At 41.8% G+C, this 14,583-nt stretch overlaps 1 protein-coding gene across 2 annotated transcripts in view; it reads left to right on the top strand.

Annotated features, from left to right (window-relative positions):
- The first annotated feature begins 334 nt into the window (after positions 1 to 334).
- Positions 335 to 14,583, top strand: part of cnnm2b (cyclin and CBS domain divalent metal cation transport mediator 2b) — a 41,966-nt gene continuing 27,717 nt past the window's right edge. For both annotated transcript variants that reach the window (XM_086210834.1, XM_086210835.1), the window contains exon 1: positions 335 to 1,955. In XM_086210834.1, coding sequence (XP_086066960.1) covers positions 470 to 1,955 — 1,486 coding nt within the window. In that variant the 5' untranslated portion in view covers positions 335 to 469. The remainder of the gene's footprint in view (positions 1,956 to 14,583) is intronic.

Here is a 14,583-nt window from a genome sequence, read left to right as displayed (position 1 = left end):
AAGTCATGAAAATAAACTGTAAATGCAGCCCTAATTTGAATAGTATTGTACTGCACTGTGAAGGTGCTTAGGTGACAGTGCCATCTTGATAACCAACATCAATCAGTATTATATCCTGATGATTGATATACGTTCAAAAAGTCACCAGTACAGTCCTGTCCGTCTGTTAACATGAGGTGCACTTGTTTTGGAATTGATTCGCCAAGGAGGCTGAGGACGCCCCGCCCTCCGGTCAGCATCCCCCCCTGATTGGTCCGCGCAGTCGTCAGTCCCGGGGACATCAGGGCAGGCACGAGTTGGCCCATAAGCCTGCGCTCGCGAGTCATCAGTGTCGGACACGTAGTGGGAATGAGCAGGTCCCGATGCACAAGTCACGGCAAGCCTCGGCGGAGATGAAGGCGGGCTCCGACTGGCTCTGATTTTTAAAAGCCCTTTTCATTCAGGAGGTTGGTTGCCAGTGGTTATCAATATGGCAGAGCCGTTATCCCAAGAACCCACCGCTGCAAAAATGGCGTCACTTAACCGGGTCCGAGCTTTGGCGATGATTTTCTTAACTGTCACTGGCTGTTGTGTCACCCCGACAAGTGGCAAGGAAGGGTCCGAGGAGACCGTCATCATTGGGCTCCGGCTGGAGGACACGGACGACATTTCCTTCATGGATAGGGGCTACCTGCGGGTGAGTGAGCGCTCTCGGGTGAAATTAAGAGTGTACGGGCAGAACATCAACAACGAGACCTGGTCCAAAATTGCGTTCACGGAACATGAGAGGAGTCGGGCAGTAGGGAGCATTGACAGCTCCTCCAGAGATAACCAGAGCCAGGAGGACTCCTCCGGCTTGCATCCCTGCGGTATTAGGACTTCGGATATAAATATATTACCCAACATCATCCTGAACCGAAAAACGTCAGGAATAGTTGAAATTGAGGTCAAACCTCTGCGAAAGACAGAAAGGAGTAAAGCCTATTATCTGTGCATCGCCACCTCCACACCGGCCGTGGCCGGGATGCACGACCCATGGACGGAGAACACCTGGATCTACCACGATGGGGATGACACCAGAGTGATTGTGGTGGAGGAGAAAAAGTTTCTCCTGCCCTTCTGGCTTCAGGTCATCTTCATCTCCATGTTGCTGTGCCTGTCGGGTATGTTCAGTGGCTTGAACCTGGGGCTCATGGCTCTGGATCCCATGGAGCTCCAGATAGTCCAGAACTGCGGCACCGAGAGGGAGAAGAATTACGCCAAAAAGATCGAGCCGGTCCGGAGCCAAGGGAATTACTTACTGTGCTCGCTTCTGCTCGGGAACGTGCTGGTGAACACCACACTCACCATCCTGCTGGATGATATAGCCGGTTCCGGGTTGATCGCTGTGGTCATGTCCACTATTGGAATAGTTATTTTTGGAGAAATCGTGCCCCAGGCCATCTGCTCCAGACACGGCCTCGCCGTCGGCGCCAACACCATTTTCCTGACTAAGTTCTTCATGCTGCTCACCTTCCCTGCCTCCTACCCGGTGAGCAAGTTGCTGGACTACCTCCTGGGACAGGAGATAGGAACCGTGTACAACCGGGAGAAGCTTCTGGAGATGCTGCGCGTCACGGACCCCTATAACGATCTGGTGAAGGAGGAGCTGAATATCATCCAGGGCGCGCTGGAGCTCAGGACTAAGACGGTGGAGGATGTGATGACGCCGCTGAGAGATTGCTTCATGATCCCCGGGGATGCCACGCTGGACTTCAACACCATGTCCGAGATCATGAAAAGCGGCTACACACGCATCCCGGTCTTCGAGGGCGAGAGGTCCAACATAGTGGACCTGCTCTTCGTCAAGGACCTGGCGTTTGTGGACCCGGATGATTGCACCCCCCTCAAAACCATCACTAAGTTTTACAGCCACGCGTTGCACTTTGTGTTCAATGACACCAAGCTGGATGCGATGCTGGAGGAGTTTAAAAAAGGTGAGTTAGTGCGTGAACCAGTTTCATCAGTACACGAACTCCAACACGCTTCATCTCCATCACTCTGACACACTAGATAAACCTCTGCTCTTTTTAGTTTTAACCTTTGACCTTTGAAGGTCTTTGCATCAGCAGGTCACCTGCAATCCATCAGTCTTGGCTGAGGGAGGACAGACAGGTGATAGTATTTTCAATATATTAACACAGAAATTAAACTTCAACAGGACTTTCACACATCAAACCAAAAAAAATGCTTAAAACCTGACTTTCCTGAATGAGTGGAGGAGAATTCACACTTCAGATTTAATACAAATCATAAGGTGGTGTGTGTGTGTGTGTGTGTGTGTGTGGGGGGGTGATTTGGTGCTTCTTATCATGTTGTGAGGTGCACTTGTCTCAGCAGCCTCACTGGTCACTTCCTGTAAAGGGGGAGGAGGAGGCGCCCTTATCTTTCTCCATCACTTCCATTCAGTGTTAATGTTCACACCGTTTCTCTGTCTCTCCTCCTGCTTTCCTCTCACCTTGCCCTCCTCTCACTCCCTCCATCTCTCTCTCACTCCGTCTGTTGCTCTCTCTCTCTCTCTGACTTGTGAATTCATTAGGACATGTGGGAATGGTGTAACGGCCAGGTTATCAGGTGGGGGCATCTTGTTTGAGAACCTGCTTAAATCCCTCTCTCTTACTTGCCTCTGAGTGATGGTGGTGATAACTCCTTTTGTCCAGCCCTGGAATGCAGTCGTGTGGATAATGAATAACAGCCTCTAACACCCTCAAGCCCCCCGTGTGTTGAGTGTGCGTGTGTATGCGCATGGTGTTTGAGAAAGATGTTAACCTCATTCACAGTTTACCTGATGTTTTGCATAGCCACCGCCTCCTCTCTGTTGTTGCCTAAGTTATTCCTGGCAGTGCATGAGGATTTGGCACATGGAAGTGTGTACTTCTCATGATGCAGCCATATAGGAGCGAGCCAGGGGGCACACCTGCTGGTCAGCAGCTGAATATTTCAAATGTGAGAGGGGAATAAGAGTGATGCATTGCGTGCTCATTAGAATATTCACTTTAAGAGGATTAATTGGGGAGGAAATACATAGCAACTCATTGAGCTCCATTACCAGAAATTAGGGGTAGCTCTCCATGCCAAATTAGCATTACATAATATACTAGTTGGAGTTGTTTTCATCCCAGCTGACTATTTACAGACAGGCACAAGCAGCAGGAAATATACTTTACTTTTGCTGAGCTCATTTTCACTGCGAAGCGGGTCTTTGTCCTGCTGCATGATGCCAGTCTCAGTAGTTTTCTATCACACAATTATCATGGTCACAATAGTTCTTAATGACTAAGGATGCACGATACTGTTTTTTTTATTTATAAGAGATCAGACTGTATGATATGAAATAAAATAACATTCGATTTTTTTAAAGATATTGATGTAGGTTTTATCCCTATTTAAACAAGTTCAGAATCAGAAATACTTTATTGATCATGAGGGGGAAATTTTTTTTTTATGATTGATTCACAGTTGCAGTGGACAGTACATCCAATGAAGGGGAAACTCTTGTGTTTGAGGCGCTCACATTCAAGTACAGAAAATACAGAATCAGGAGAAATAGCAAAATAGAACAATGTTCAATAGAAATGTGAATACACATGTAAATATATATATATATACAACAAAAAGTATATAATGACACATAAAAATGACTTATGAATGAGTGAATGTGCAGCAGTGTTGGCATAAATTGATATGATATGTATATAATTTATACATACTGAATAAGAAAAGTTTTCTGCAAAGAAGAGACTTGGCCAAAATATTAGCCCCTGGGCTTATACTGATACATTAACTAAAAAGATCAATATCTAGATGATCAGCCAATTTTCTTCTTGTGCATACTTTTACTTTTAAATGTGTTTGTCATGTGTTTGGTCAACTTTTATTTTCATTTCTTTTTTTCTCTTTTTTTTTTTGCAAATTCTTTACACTCAAACTATAGGTATATTTAGGGTCTAACAATACCACCGCCTACTCTGTTGGAGAATTTTCAAAACTGTACTGTATAGAATTGTTGATATAGTCAGCAAAGCAGCTGATATGAACAAATTCCATCATAATTTTGACTTACCAATTATTTATTTTATTTATAGTTCACCTTTGAAATCACTTTAAACAAATTCTGCATACAAACTAGAAAACAATGTAGATTTGAACTTTTGAGCTGTGGGGAGAATAAAAGAGGCAGAATAACTCGTTAAAATGCAACCTCCCAAACTATCTGTTCCATCTACTGATGCTTTATATGTTGCTTTTTAGTGAGTGTTGCAATACTAGACATCAGATGTCTTCAAACCGTAGTTTTTCCACCGGATTCTAGCAACAACGCTTCAATCTCTATACAAGTGAAGAATTCCGAGGATGTCTCCTACTTCTCTCTAAAGTTCATTCTCACTGTTTGTGCACTAAAAGGCTTCTAAGTTCTACATAATTTTGGACCAGAATCAGCAGTTAAATAACTGTGATGTCTCTAATCACGCTCCTAGGGCAGCTCCCTAAAATTCGATTTGTACTGCGTACAGAAAAAATGTACTCTTTCAACAATGGAGGTGAAAACAGCCTCTACTGTCAAACCCTGCACATCCATCACTCTACAGTGAAGCTCAAACAATCAAATGTGACAGCAAGAAGAAACTTACAAAGTTTCTAACACTCGTGCCAGGATAAACATAGATTTTCTAACAACTACTTTCACCTGTAAAAAGTGAAACCATATTTAGCGTAGAGAGGCCTGATATTGATTTGTACCTATATATCATAGACGATATGATATGTCGCTGTCTGTTCATCACATGATTGGGTATAAACACTATTTATTGCTCTCATAAGCAGCAGATTAAGAGAATCAGTGCAGATGCCAGGTTTACTAAAACATGTTTGTGTGTCCCGTGTTAGGCAGGTAGATGAACAGGGGCAGAGGTTTTCCTTGCCTCTGCTGGGTTAGTTCTCCAACATTCAAGTCAGGCAAGTGGCCTGCCCTCCCCAGGGGCAGACAGCATGGCGTGGTGCAGCAGAATACCTGTGCATAACCTGATTTGAGCGCTTCAAGCAGCCTCTCACAAGGCTGGTCCCGCTACATGGGAGGGAGAGAAGAACTTTCCTTTTCAGGAATATCTCACATAACTTGAAGTCAGAGGGGCAGCTACATTCCCTGCCTTGACTCTTGGTTTGGTCCCAAATGGCACAAACTGACCCGCTCATTAAGCAGTAAACCTGGAGTTTGACAAGCTGTTCCTGCATGACAGTAATTGTTGCAATCGCGCAATTAATGAAGAGGTCAAGAATTTCCAGAAGGGTGTCTGTCTCAATTTAAAAGCTCTTAATCTGACTGTGACCCCTGCCCTGGGGCCTGGTCTGAGCCAGCTAAAACACAGGCATGGACACACAAATCTCTTCTAGTAATGTTATCAATATAAATTTAGTGACGTTAGATTTTTGTTTCTTTCACATTAACACTTGATTTTTTACGTCCGAAGCCAGATTCAGTGTTACAGATCACGTGATGCTGATAATTTTCACCTCTATAAATCCTCGACTGTCCAGAGAAACTAGCAAGTTCAGATCCGACACGAAGCCACACACTTCAGCAGCTGCAATACACTCTCTAATGTGTGTAGGTGTAATATTGTGCGTTTTTTCACTTCTGTGAGAACAGACTTCAGACGGCTGTGCAGCTCCACAAGCGGCATAAAATTAATTAACAATGACTTACAATACAAAGCACTTTGAACTGAGTGTGCACTGTGAACAGAGCCAGATTGACGGGAAACTTTGACCCTGCAGCCCTCTTTACAACAGTTGCTTATGACTTCCACGAGAGGCAGAAGGCAAACCGAGGCCCGGGCCAGTGGCTGCACATCACTTGTAGAATGAGAAGTAATGATGCTGTAACATGTAGTACAGAGAAACGGTGTTCTCTAAATATGAATAATAGGAGTAAAAACATATATCAGAGCCTAAGTTTACAGCTTTCTAAATATATTGGGTGACACCCACTATAACTGAAACTCCACCTGACCTGCAATGACAACTTAACAGGGCTGCACAGTTAATTAAAATATTAATTGGTGCAGTGGTCAGCACTGTCGCCTCACAGCAAGAAGGTTCTGGGTTCGAGCCCCGGCTCCATCACAGGATCTTTCTGTGTGGAGTCTCCATGTTCTCCCTGTTCCTGTGTGGGTTCTCTCTGGTACTCCAGCTTCCTCCCACAGTCCAAAGACATCAAGAGGGGACGAGGCTGATTGATACTCTAAATTAACTGTAGGTGTGACTGTGAGTGTGAATGGTTGTCTGTCTCTATGTGTTGGTCCTGTGATGGGGGTCCTGTGATGGGGGTGAACCCCGCCTCTCACCTGAAGGCTGCTGGAATAGGCTCCAGTCCCCCCCCCCCCCCCCGCGACCCTTAACAGAATAAGTGGTTGAAAATGGATGAATGGATTAATTGATATAGATTAATATTAATGTAATATTTATGAAAGGTTAATTGTGTCAAAATACCATTTTAGATTTAAATGTGTTGGTGTTGTGAACACATCCAGGCTACACTTCATATTCAACTGAGTTAATGAAACATCTTCATTTGAGGCTGAGAGCACATACTTACCAGTGTCAATACTATCAGTATAAAACAAGTTTATATGATATAACCCTTACGTAAATGTAAACATTGTGAATATTACATGTGTTTTCTTTATTTTCAAAATGTTTTATTAACATTAAAAAAATGCATTTACTATGTTTTTGCTACAACATAGCTTACGGACTATGAACAAATATGAAGGTACTTAAACAAAACTCAGTCAATAAACTTAAATGCCATCAGACCGATACCAATATATTTAATATATTCCCAATATTTCCTGATACTAAGGTTGTGCCAATATTATTGTGTTTGGTTTCTGGATGTCTGATGTCACCTCTAATCTGACCAGAGGTCTGTCTTTTCCTTTGATGTTCTGTGAACAGGTGGAATGAGAAATATTTGTATGTTGATGTATTCTGGAAGGAGAAGTGTGGGTTGTGTTCTGAGGATTTTAATGTGGTAATTGTGGTTGTTTTCTGCCCAGTGCCAGGCATACGCTATAGTATCTGTTAATTTAGTCGTATGCGAACCCTTTTACATGCATAGAGGGGATATGTTAATATTTCAATGATGGTCAGATTGCTTTTTTGGATTCATGTCTGTGATTGAACATGTTGCAAGAAAAATGCACATCGATCACTGGTAATTTGGGAAGTATATTTTTGTGCAGTACTGTTCTCAAAATAGCAATGCTTTAGTGAATTAAATATATTTGGACAAAAATACATTTTATGAAAATGAAGAAATGTTTGTGCACTATATATATTTATGCATATAAATGTCTATGTATTTCTACATATATACAGGTATAACATATATTACTGATATAAGTCACATGGTTCTCTGACTTCATTGAGATGCATAGCAGCACCATTTTAAATGTCTGTGGAAGAATATGTATGTGTGTATGTGTGTGTGTGTGTGTGTTGTGTATTCAACTGTTGTGCTTACATCCTCCCCCTCAATTGTTCTGTGTTTTATTCATGTTACTGGACTGGTATACATTGTGTTAGATGCACAAACCAACATATCCATGTCGTCCATGTTGTGTCATCGTATGTTGGCTTGTGTTTTCTTGCCTGTACGTGCCTCAGTGTTTGAGGCCTCCACAGAACCAGAGCCTACATGAGGCCTGGCACGTCTTGAGCTACTTCCCTGTTTGCTGCAATATAGGCCAATCTATGCTTAATTCAGATTCAACAGCACTCACAGTCTCTTTGCTGGGTACTTTGTCCAAAAGTGAAACTCATGCTTTTTTTTTTCTCTCCTGTTGACCATGTTGAACTACTGACAGGAGCTCTGTGGTTTACTTCAGAGGCTTTTTTACTCTTTCTGGTTGTATTTTTGGAGCGCATCATAGCAAAACGTCTAGCAAGCAAGTAGGAGTGTTTGCCTGGTAACCCTTGGTGCTAACGCTGCAACAAGTGTTGGGATTAAATGGCATCATGTTGGTAAGAACACTGACTGTTTGCTGATGTGGGACACCCCTTTGAACTCAGCGTGACTTCTCCTGCCAGGCAGCCACTGACTTTATCAGAATGAAGTACTTTGTCTGTATCTCAGCACACTTTACGTTGCAGGGTGCAGTATATGTGATAGATTTCCTTGAAGTAGGAATGATACAAACTTGTATGTGACAGGTAAATGTTAGAAAATGTGTAATTTGACTTCAAATGCATGTCCAGCAACCTTTTTTGGCAGCGATTTAAAAGAAGCTGAACATCACGTCTGTTGTAGCAACCTGTTGTGTCGTAGCACTTTTTTGTTGTTAATATGCAACAAAGTTGGTTATTAATGCCAAATCAAGAGTGATTTATATAAATGCCGACAAACTTTTTGACATAGATTCCTAATCACAGTAAACACTAAAATGACCTCTAATTACTTATCCAGTACGTATGGAGCAACATTTTCATTCATTTGAGGTCATTTACTGTTATAATGCAAACAAATCTTCCAGGGGAATATCTCAGGATTAAGCTGCCATCAACCGCGTCACTGGCTTTTTTTTAGGCAGTCAAAGTTAACCAAGTTTAGTTTGTATGTCTAAAGGATGTACGCCTAAAACCAAAATAAGGAATTTAAAGAGAAACAGAATGATGCTATTTCTCAGTTTTTTTCTGACTCAAATAAAAGCAATTCTTCACCACCATAAGATGTAAGAAAAGAACTCTTCAGAAATCTGTATTGGGGGGAAAAGGTATCAGAACTTATCTTAATTTTGGAACTTCTTGTCTATAATGTGAAATATAATCGGGGGGAAACAATGACAGAAATAATTATATGACTTAATATATTTTGTTAATCAATAACCTAAGACATTTTTCAAGCCAAAATCTTTTTTTTTTTTGTCACTTTCCTTTGAGGTTTTTGGCTTTATGGCTTCTCTTCTATGGTAGTAAATTGAATATTTTTTAATATATTCATGTTAATTGTGTTAGGATTCAGAAAGCTGAATGTTAAAGTGGTGAAAATGTACAGACTAATAACTAATTGAGGGGGAAAATGGCTGTTGGATCAGTAATTATTAATTATTACATGCATGTATGTTTTTTAATTTAGTACCGTCCAATCTGAAATCCATCAATTAGCTGAAATAAGTCACCAGTCCCCAACCCTTGGACAGGCCCTGGGAAAACTTAATGAACCTTGGTCATGTAGACACTGGGTGATCTAAGATGTCTGCTTTGAACTTCTTGACTAACTTTGCTGTGTTAAAAGACTGGCTTTTGAATTGGCCTACATTCTTCAGATTCTGGTACAACATGGAGTAGGCTTTTAAGAGCCGATTAGTACAACGGTTGAGGAGTGAGAATCAAGGCGCAGTGCATTCCCAAAGCCTGTCTGATCTGGCATTATGACTGTTTTTAACATGTATTCCCCTCTGGCACAGCATCATATGTGTAGGCTAATGTTGTGCAGTACTGCTTTCATTGTTCACCCGACAAACAACTGTGACAGTGGCAGTCGACTACATGCAGCAAAATGCCTTTGCCTCATATCTTCCAAAGGTGCAATAGAGGATCAATGTGTAATGACCCTGAAGATGGCAGCGATCAATCCTCACATGAACTCTCACACCGCCTCGTAACTAGATATATTCGTCTCTTATTGAGATAAAGAAAAAAATATTTATTTCATTTATTGTCAAAATATGTACGTGGCTGAAATACACCAGTGTTTTTTTTCTTCTTCCAGCACAGTTGTATGTGTCAGATCTCATCTCTTCTTAATACCTTGACTGTAGACTCATTAGTGACTCATTACCAGCATGGAGCTTTGTGTGTGTGTGTGTGTGTGTGTGTGTGTGTGTGTGTGTGTGTGTGTGTGTGTGCCCGTGCGCACGTGCCCGTGCGTGCGTGTGCCTGTGCGTGCATGCGCGCGCGCGCGTGTGTGTGTGTGTGTGTGTGTGTGTGTGTGTGTGTAGAGACAGAGGGAGAGAGAGACCCTCAAAGCAGGAACTGCTACTGGGGGGGGGGGGGGGGTATTTTCGTACTTTGGCAGGAGTTTACAGTAAATGACTTTTTGTCTTTGGACAGATTATGTTACGGCAACTGTATCACAACCATGTAAGACGCTTTCATGGAACTTCCCAGGTGTGTAGTTGGAAATGAAGGTGGAGGTCGAAGAGGAGTGGCGTACGAGCAAAGGGTCCTGGAAGTAGAGGGTAAGATTTAGAGAAGGGCCCACATTTGTTGAGTCATAAAACTTTAAAGGTGGGTAGTTGAGGCTGAGATGAAGATGTGTGTCTGACCCATGAGAAGTAGAGGAAAGAAAGCATTTTAGCTCCAGTACTATACTTAAGTACAATATCGAGATACCTCTATTTGTAGTTATTTTAAGGGATTTTATTTATACTTGTACTCCATTACGTTTCAAAAGAAATATTGTACTTTTTACTCCCCTACATTTATCTGAACCCATCAATTGCTAGTTACTTTGAGGAGGAAGATTTTGCACAGGAATCATCAGACAGGAACTGATGAAGATGATGAACTTTTACATTTGCATTCTGCCAAATTCAAGAGAATAAAATCAGAGCAGCAAAACTGGAACACTACACCCCTTTAACATGACGTTTAGAGGTCATGAGGAGGATTGAACACTCTCAAGCTTTGAAATACACAGATATCACATCGATCGTTTAATTTTACTTTTGATACTTACAGTTTTTCTCGGGAGCTTTGGTTTATTTCTCAAATCAGAAGGGAAATTCGCAAAACTATTAGTTCAACCTCAACATCATCCAGTCACTTGTGCACCTATGCGTAATATGTCATGCACATTTTTCTAGACATTTCTCTACGATGTTTTTGTTTGTTGTGAATTGTTGACTTGCTGACTCTTGACTTGAGTCACTCATCAATGTGTGAAGCGCTTTCATCAACCAACCAGTTCTTTCACAGCTCAGAGGTGCAGCTTATGAACCTTCAGCTGTGGAGAACATACGGTATATACAGTTTCTGACAATGAAAAAAAAGGAAATTGTTGTAATATGGTCATTACTGAACAAGTAAACATCATTTTGCATCTTTTCATTCATGCCACAGTGTTTTAAACTTTTCTTTTCTGTATCTCAATGACATGATGTGTTACCAAATTAAAATAGAAACATCCATCCATCCATTTTCCACTGATTATCCTGTTAAGTGTCACGGGGGGGGGGGGGGGTGGAGCCTGTCCCAGCTGCCTTCAGGTGAGAGGCGGGGTTCACCCTGGACAGGTCACCAGTCCATCACAGAGCCAACACATAGAGACAGACAACCATTCACACTCACAGTCACACCTACGGTCAATTTAGAGTATCAATCAGCCTCATCCTCTCTTGATGTCTTTGGACTGTGGGAGGAAGCTGGAGTACCAGAGAGAACCCACACAGGAACAGGGAGAACATGCAGACTCCACACAGAAAGATCCTGTGTTTGAGCTCAAACCCAGAACCTTCTTGCTGCGAGGCGACAGTGCCGACCACTGCACCACCGTGCCGCCTCTTAAAATACAAACCATAAAGTGTAAAGTGAATCTTGTCTGGTCTCTAGTAATCAGTCATACAGTAACTGATGCACATCATTCAGAAAAAAAATGCCCTCTTGTGTATTTTCAAATACTGTCAACAAAATAATCACTGTTATATTAACATCATGGCAAAACTTGTTTCATGAACAGTGACTCCAGGACTTGTCACTCTGATGGTGCTGACACGTTCATTGACGTAACTGTTCAATTTTCGATACATAAACTTTTTGAAGTGCGTTAATGCATTTTTCAGGTCATCCATTGTTGTTTCGATGTGAAGGATGACTATAGAGGAATGCATTAAAGCGACTTAGTCGACATATTATGTCTCTACTTAAGATGTGAATGGAGACTTTCCTATATTTTATCTGGATATTTCTACTGTTACCTATGTCAAGAAATTGCATACTTCCTCCACCACTGCTCATGAGTACTGAATACTTCTGATTTACTTCTGAGAACTCACAGTTCTGAATATCAACATGGTGACCCGATACTCTCTTTGTTAGCTTTGTGTTGTGGATGTAGTTAAGGAGCCGAGTCTGCTGCCAGCACATGTTGCTTCGAGATCTGTAGCCACGCACAACTGAGGACATTTGTTATTACGCAATCTGAACTGCAACCACCCCCACGTTCCTTTTAATAAGCTGCTTCACACTGAACGTGTCTTTTTCCTTTTTGATTAATAATTCAGACGGGATGGAGACACTTTTAAGGGAACGGGTGAATGGTAGCATTTATGGTGCAGACTAGTGCTGCTGAGACATTTTTGCTTTTACTGGAACAAGTCAGTGTTTCAAAGTTAAACTTACAAGCAAATCCTCAGTATTTATTATTCAATCTATCAGATATGGATATTGATATTGATATTGATATATATATATTGATATGATATTTCAGTGACATACTTAGTTTTTTGGTCTTTGTAAGAGATGCAGAATTGTCTGAAATTCCATCACTCTACTGAAGGTTAATTTCACTCACTTAACACTAAGAACATTAGAAACTCTTCCAGAAAACAGAAACAACATAAATAAATATAATATCATCGAGACAAGACAAAAAAGTGATTCTCCTTTTGCTTGTAATCACAGTTTTGATCTCCGTAAAGGAAATGCTAGAGAGGTTTATTTATATAGATATATTTGAACTCGATGGCAGAGTCCCATCTTCGTAAAATCCATATTCTTCTACTCTTTGGTGAGATGAAAATGTGTTTGTTTAGACTAAAGATATGATCATGATAATCTGGGTGTGTTGTGCGTGATGTCATCGTTATGAAATGAAGGGAAATTGCTGCTATTAGTGCCGCTGTGTGATGATTATGAGGGGGAAAAGAATGATGATGATCCCGCTGGTGCATGTTTGAGAAGCTGTCCCTCTAAAATCAGCCTCATTCCTCCACAGCAGACACACTGGCTCAGACGCGGTAGCAGCATCCTACAGTGACACTCCAGCGTCTGTCCTGCTTATTTGCACCTGTGTGTTTACGCAGCTATATCTTTGCTAGTTTGCGTCTAACTCTGACTAGAGCAAGAAGAAAAATAAGGCCCCTGCAGGCTGTGCCTTGAAGAGGGGCAGAGAGCCCTCCAGCTTGGTCAGCCAAGTATCCAGGCTCTGTGCAGCACACTCAGACAAGCAGAGCCGCTTGCTTGTGCAGCAAGTCCCATCCCCCTCCTCCCACATTCCCTCTCTCCCTCTTCTCTCCATATTGTCCTCTTGCCCATTTCCCTCGGTGTTATAAATTACAAACGACACAAACCTCCAGGCCTAATGCCCTGCCATGGATGCCTTCCAAGCTGGACTTTTTGGAGAGCCAAGAGGCTGGCTTCATTGATAACACCGGGCACACTGTCCGACTCTCCATTTACTGGCAAGAGGAAAAGCCTAAGACGGGCCCTTCACAGGCCCAAAAGACACCAACGCTTTTTACCATCAGCTGATGTGGAGCCTACTTTCACCAGCAGAGTTCAATTCGTTTCAGAATACATCAATAATGAATAAAACAGCACAAAGTTATTTAGCACCCAGACTTTAGACTTAGTCTGACGTTACATCTAATGCTTTAATTATTAAATACAGCCTGTGGGAAACTAGACATTTCAGGGACATTCGGAAAATTCTCCTCAGCCCTGTTTTTGTTTGTGAGAAATTGGCCCACCCGTAAGCATTTATTAGCAAAAGCCAATGGGCCATTCTCTAAAGTTCATGTGAACTTTACCAATATTAAAGGGGAAATCACACCTGTAATCGTGTCTGAGTAAGGTAAAATATATGAAGGTAAGGTAGTAAATAGCTCACGTTTAAGAGTCATTTTAATAAGGAAAAATTATTTTCATTTTTTCAGTAATAGGACACAAAGCAGCATACCTGCCAAACCAGGTAGTGCAGGATCAGCTAGTTCCTTTTTTGATAAATGGATTTATTTTAATATAATATTGAAAACAAAAGTTTTTTGTTTTGTTTTGTTTTAAAAGCATTACATTATGACATCAAATTCTTTTAAACACATCTCACACATCGCAGACGTGTGTAAACAGGAGCGAAGGAGTGAAAAACACTCTGTTTTCAGATCATTTCTGGGGCATCCTTTTGTAGACCTGAACTGGCCCCGATTTTAAGATGCATTCTTTTTTTTTCCGTTCAGTCAGTTCTCTTTGTGCTCTTGCACTCGCTCTCTCTCTCCCTGGTGTCACCTAACTAACAGCACAGGAGGGGCTGCTGCTAGAGCCCCCTCTGTAGACTGCTGACCCCTCTACCTCCGATCCATCAGCAGCTGACCCTTTAGCTTGTCCTGTCTTGTCATTTCACTGCATCTGATTTCAGTGGATGTTTTGCATTGGGCCACCAGATGAAAGAGTAAACCTCCCGCCTGATCTGATGGGACCTGATTTGTTTGGGTGAAGTAAATCCTTAATGACACCATCAGTTCAAATCATTCTCGCTCAAGGAGACATATTTCACTGTTAGTGCTA

Source organism: Aulostomus chinensis, chromosome 8 (genome assembly GCF_037954235.1).
Source record: "Aulostomus chinensis isolate RoL2024-O1b breed Wild chromosome 8, RoL_Achi_v1.0, whole genome shotgun sequence".
NCBI classification, from domain to species: domain Eukaryota; kingdom Metazoa; phylum Chordata; class Actinopteri; order Syngnathiformes; family Aulostomidae; genus Aulostomus; species Aulostomus chinensis.
The sequence above is the reverse complement of the archived record's forward strand: the minus strand, read 5'-3'. Positions and strand labels throughout refer to the sequence as shown.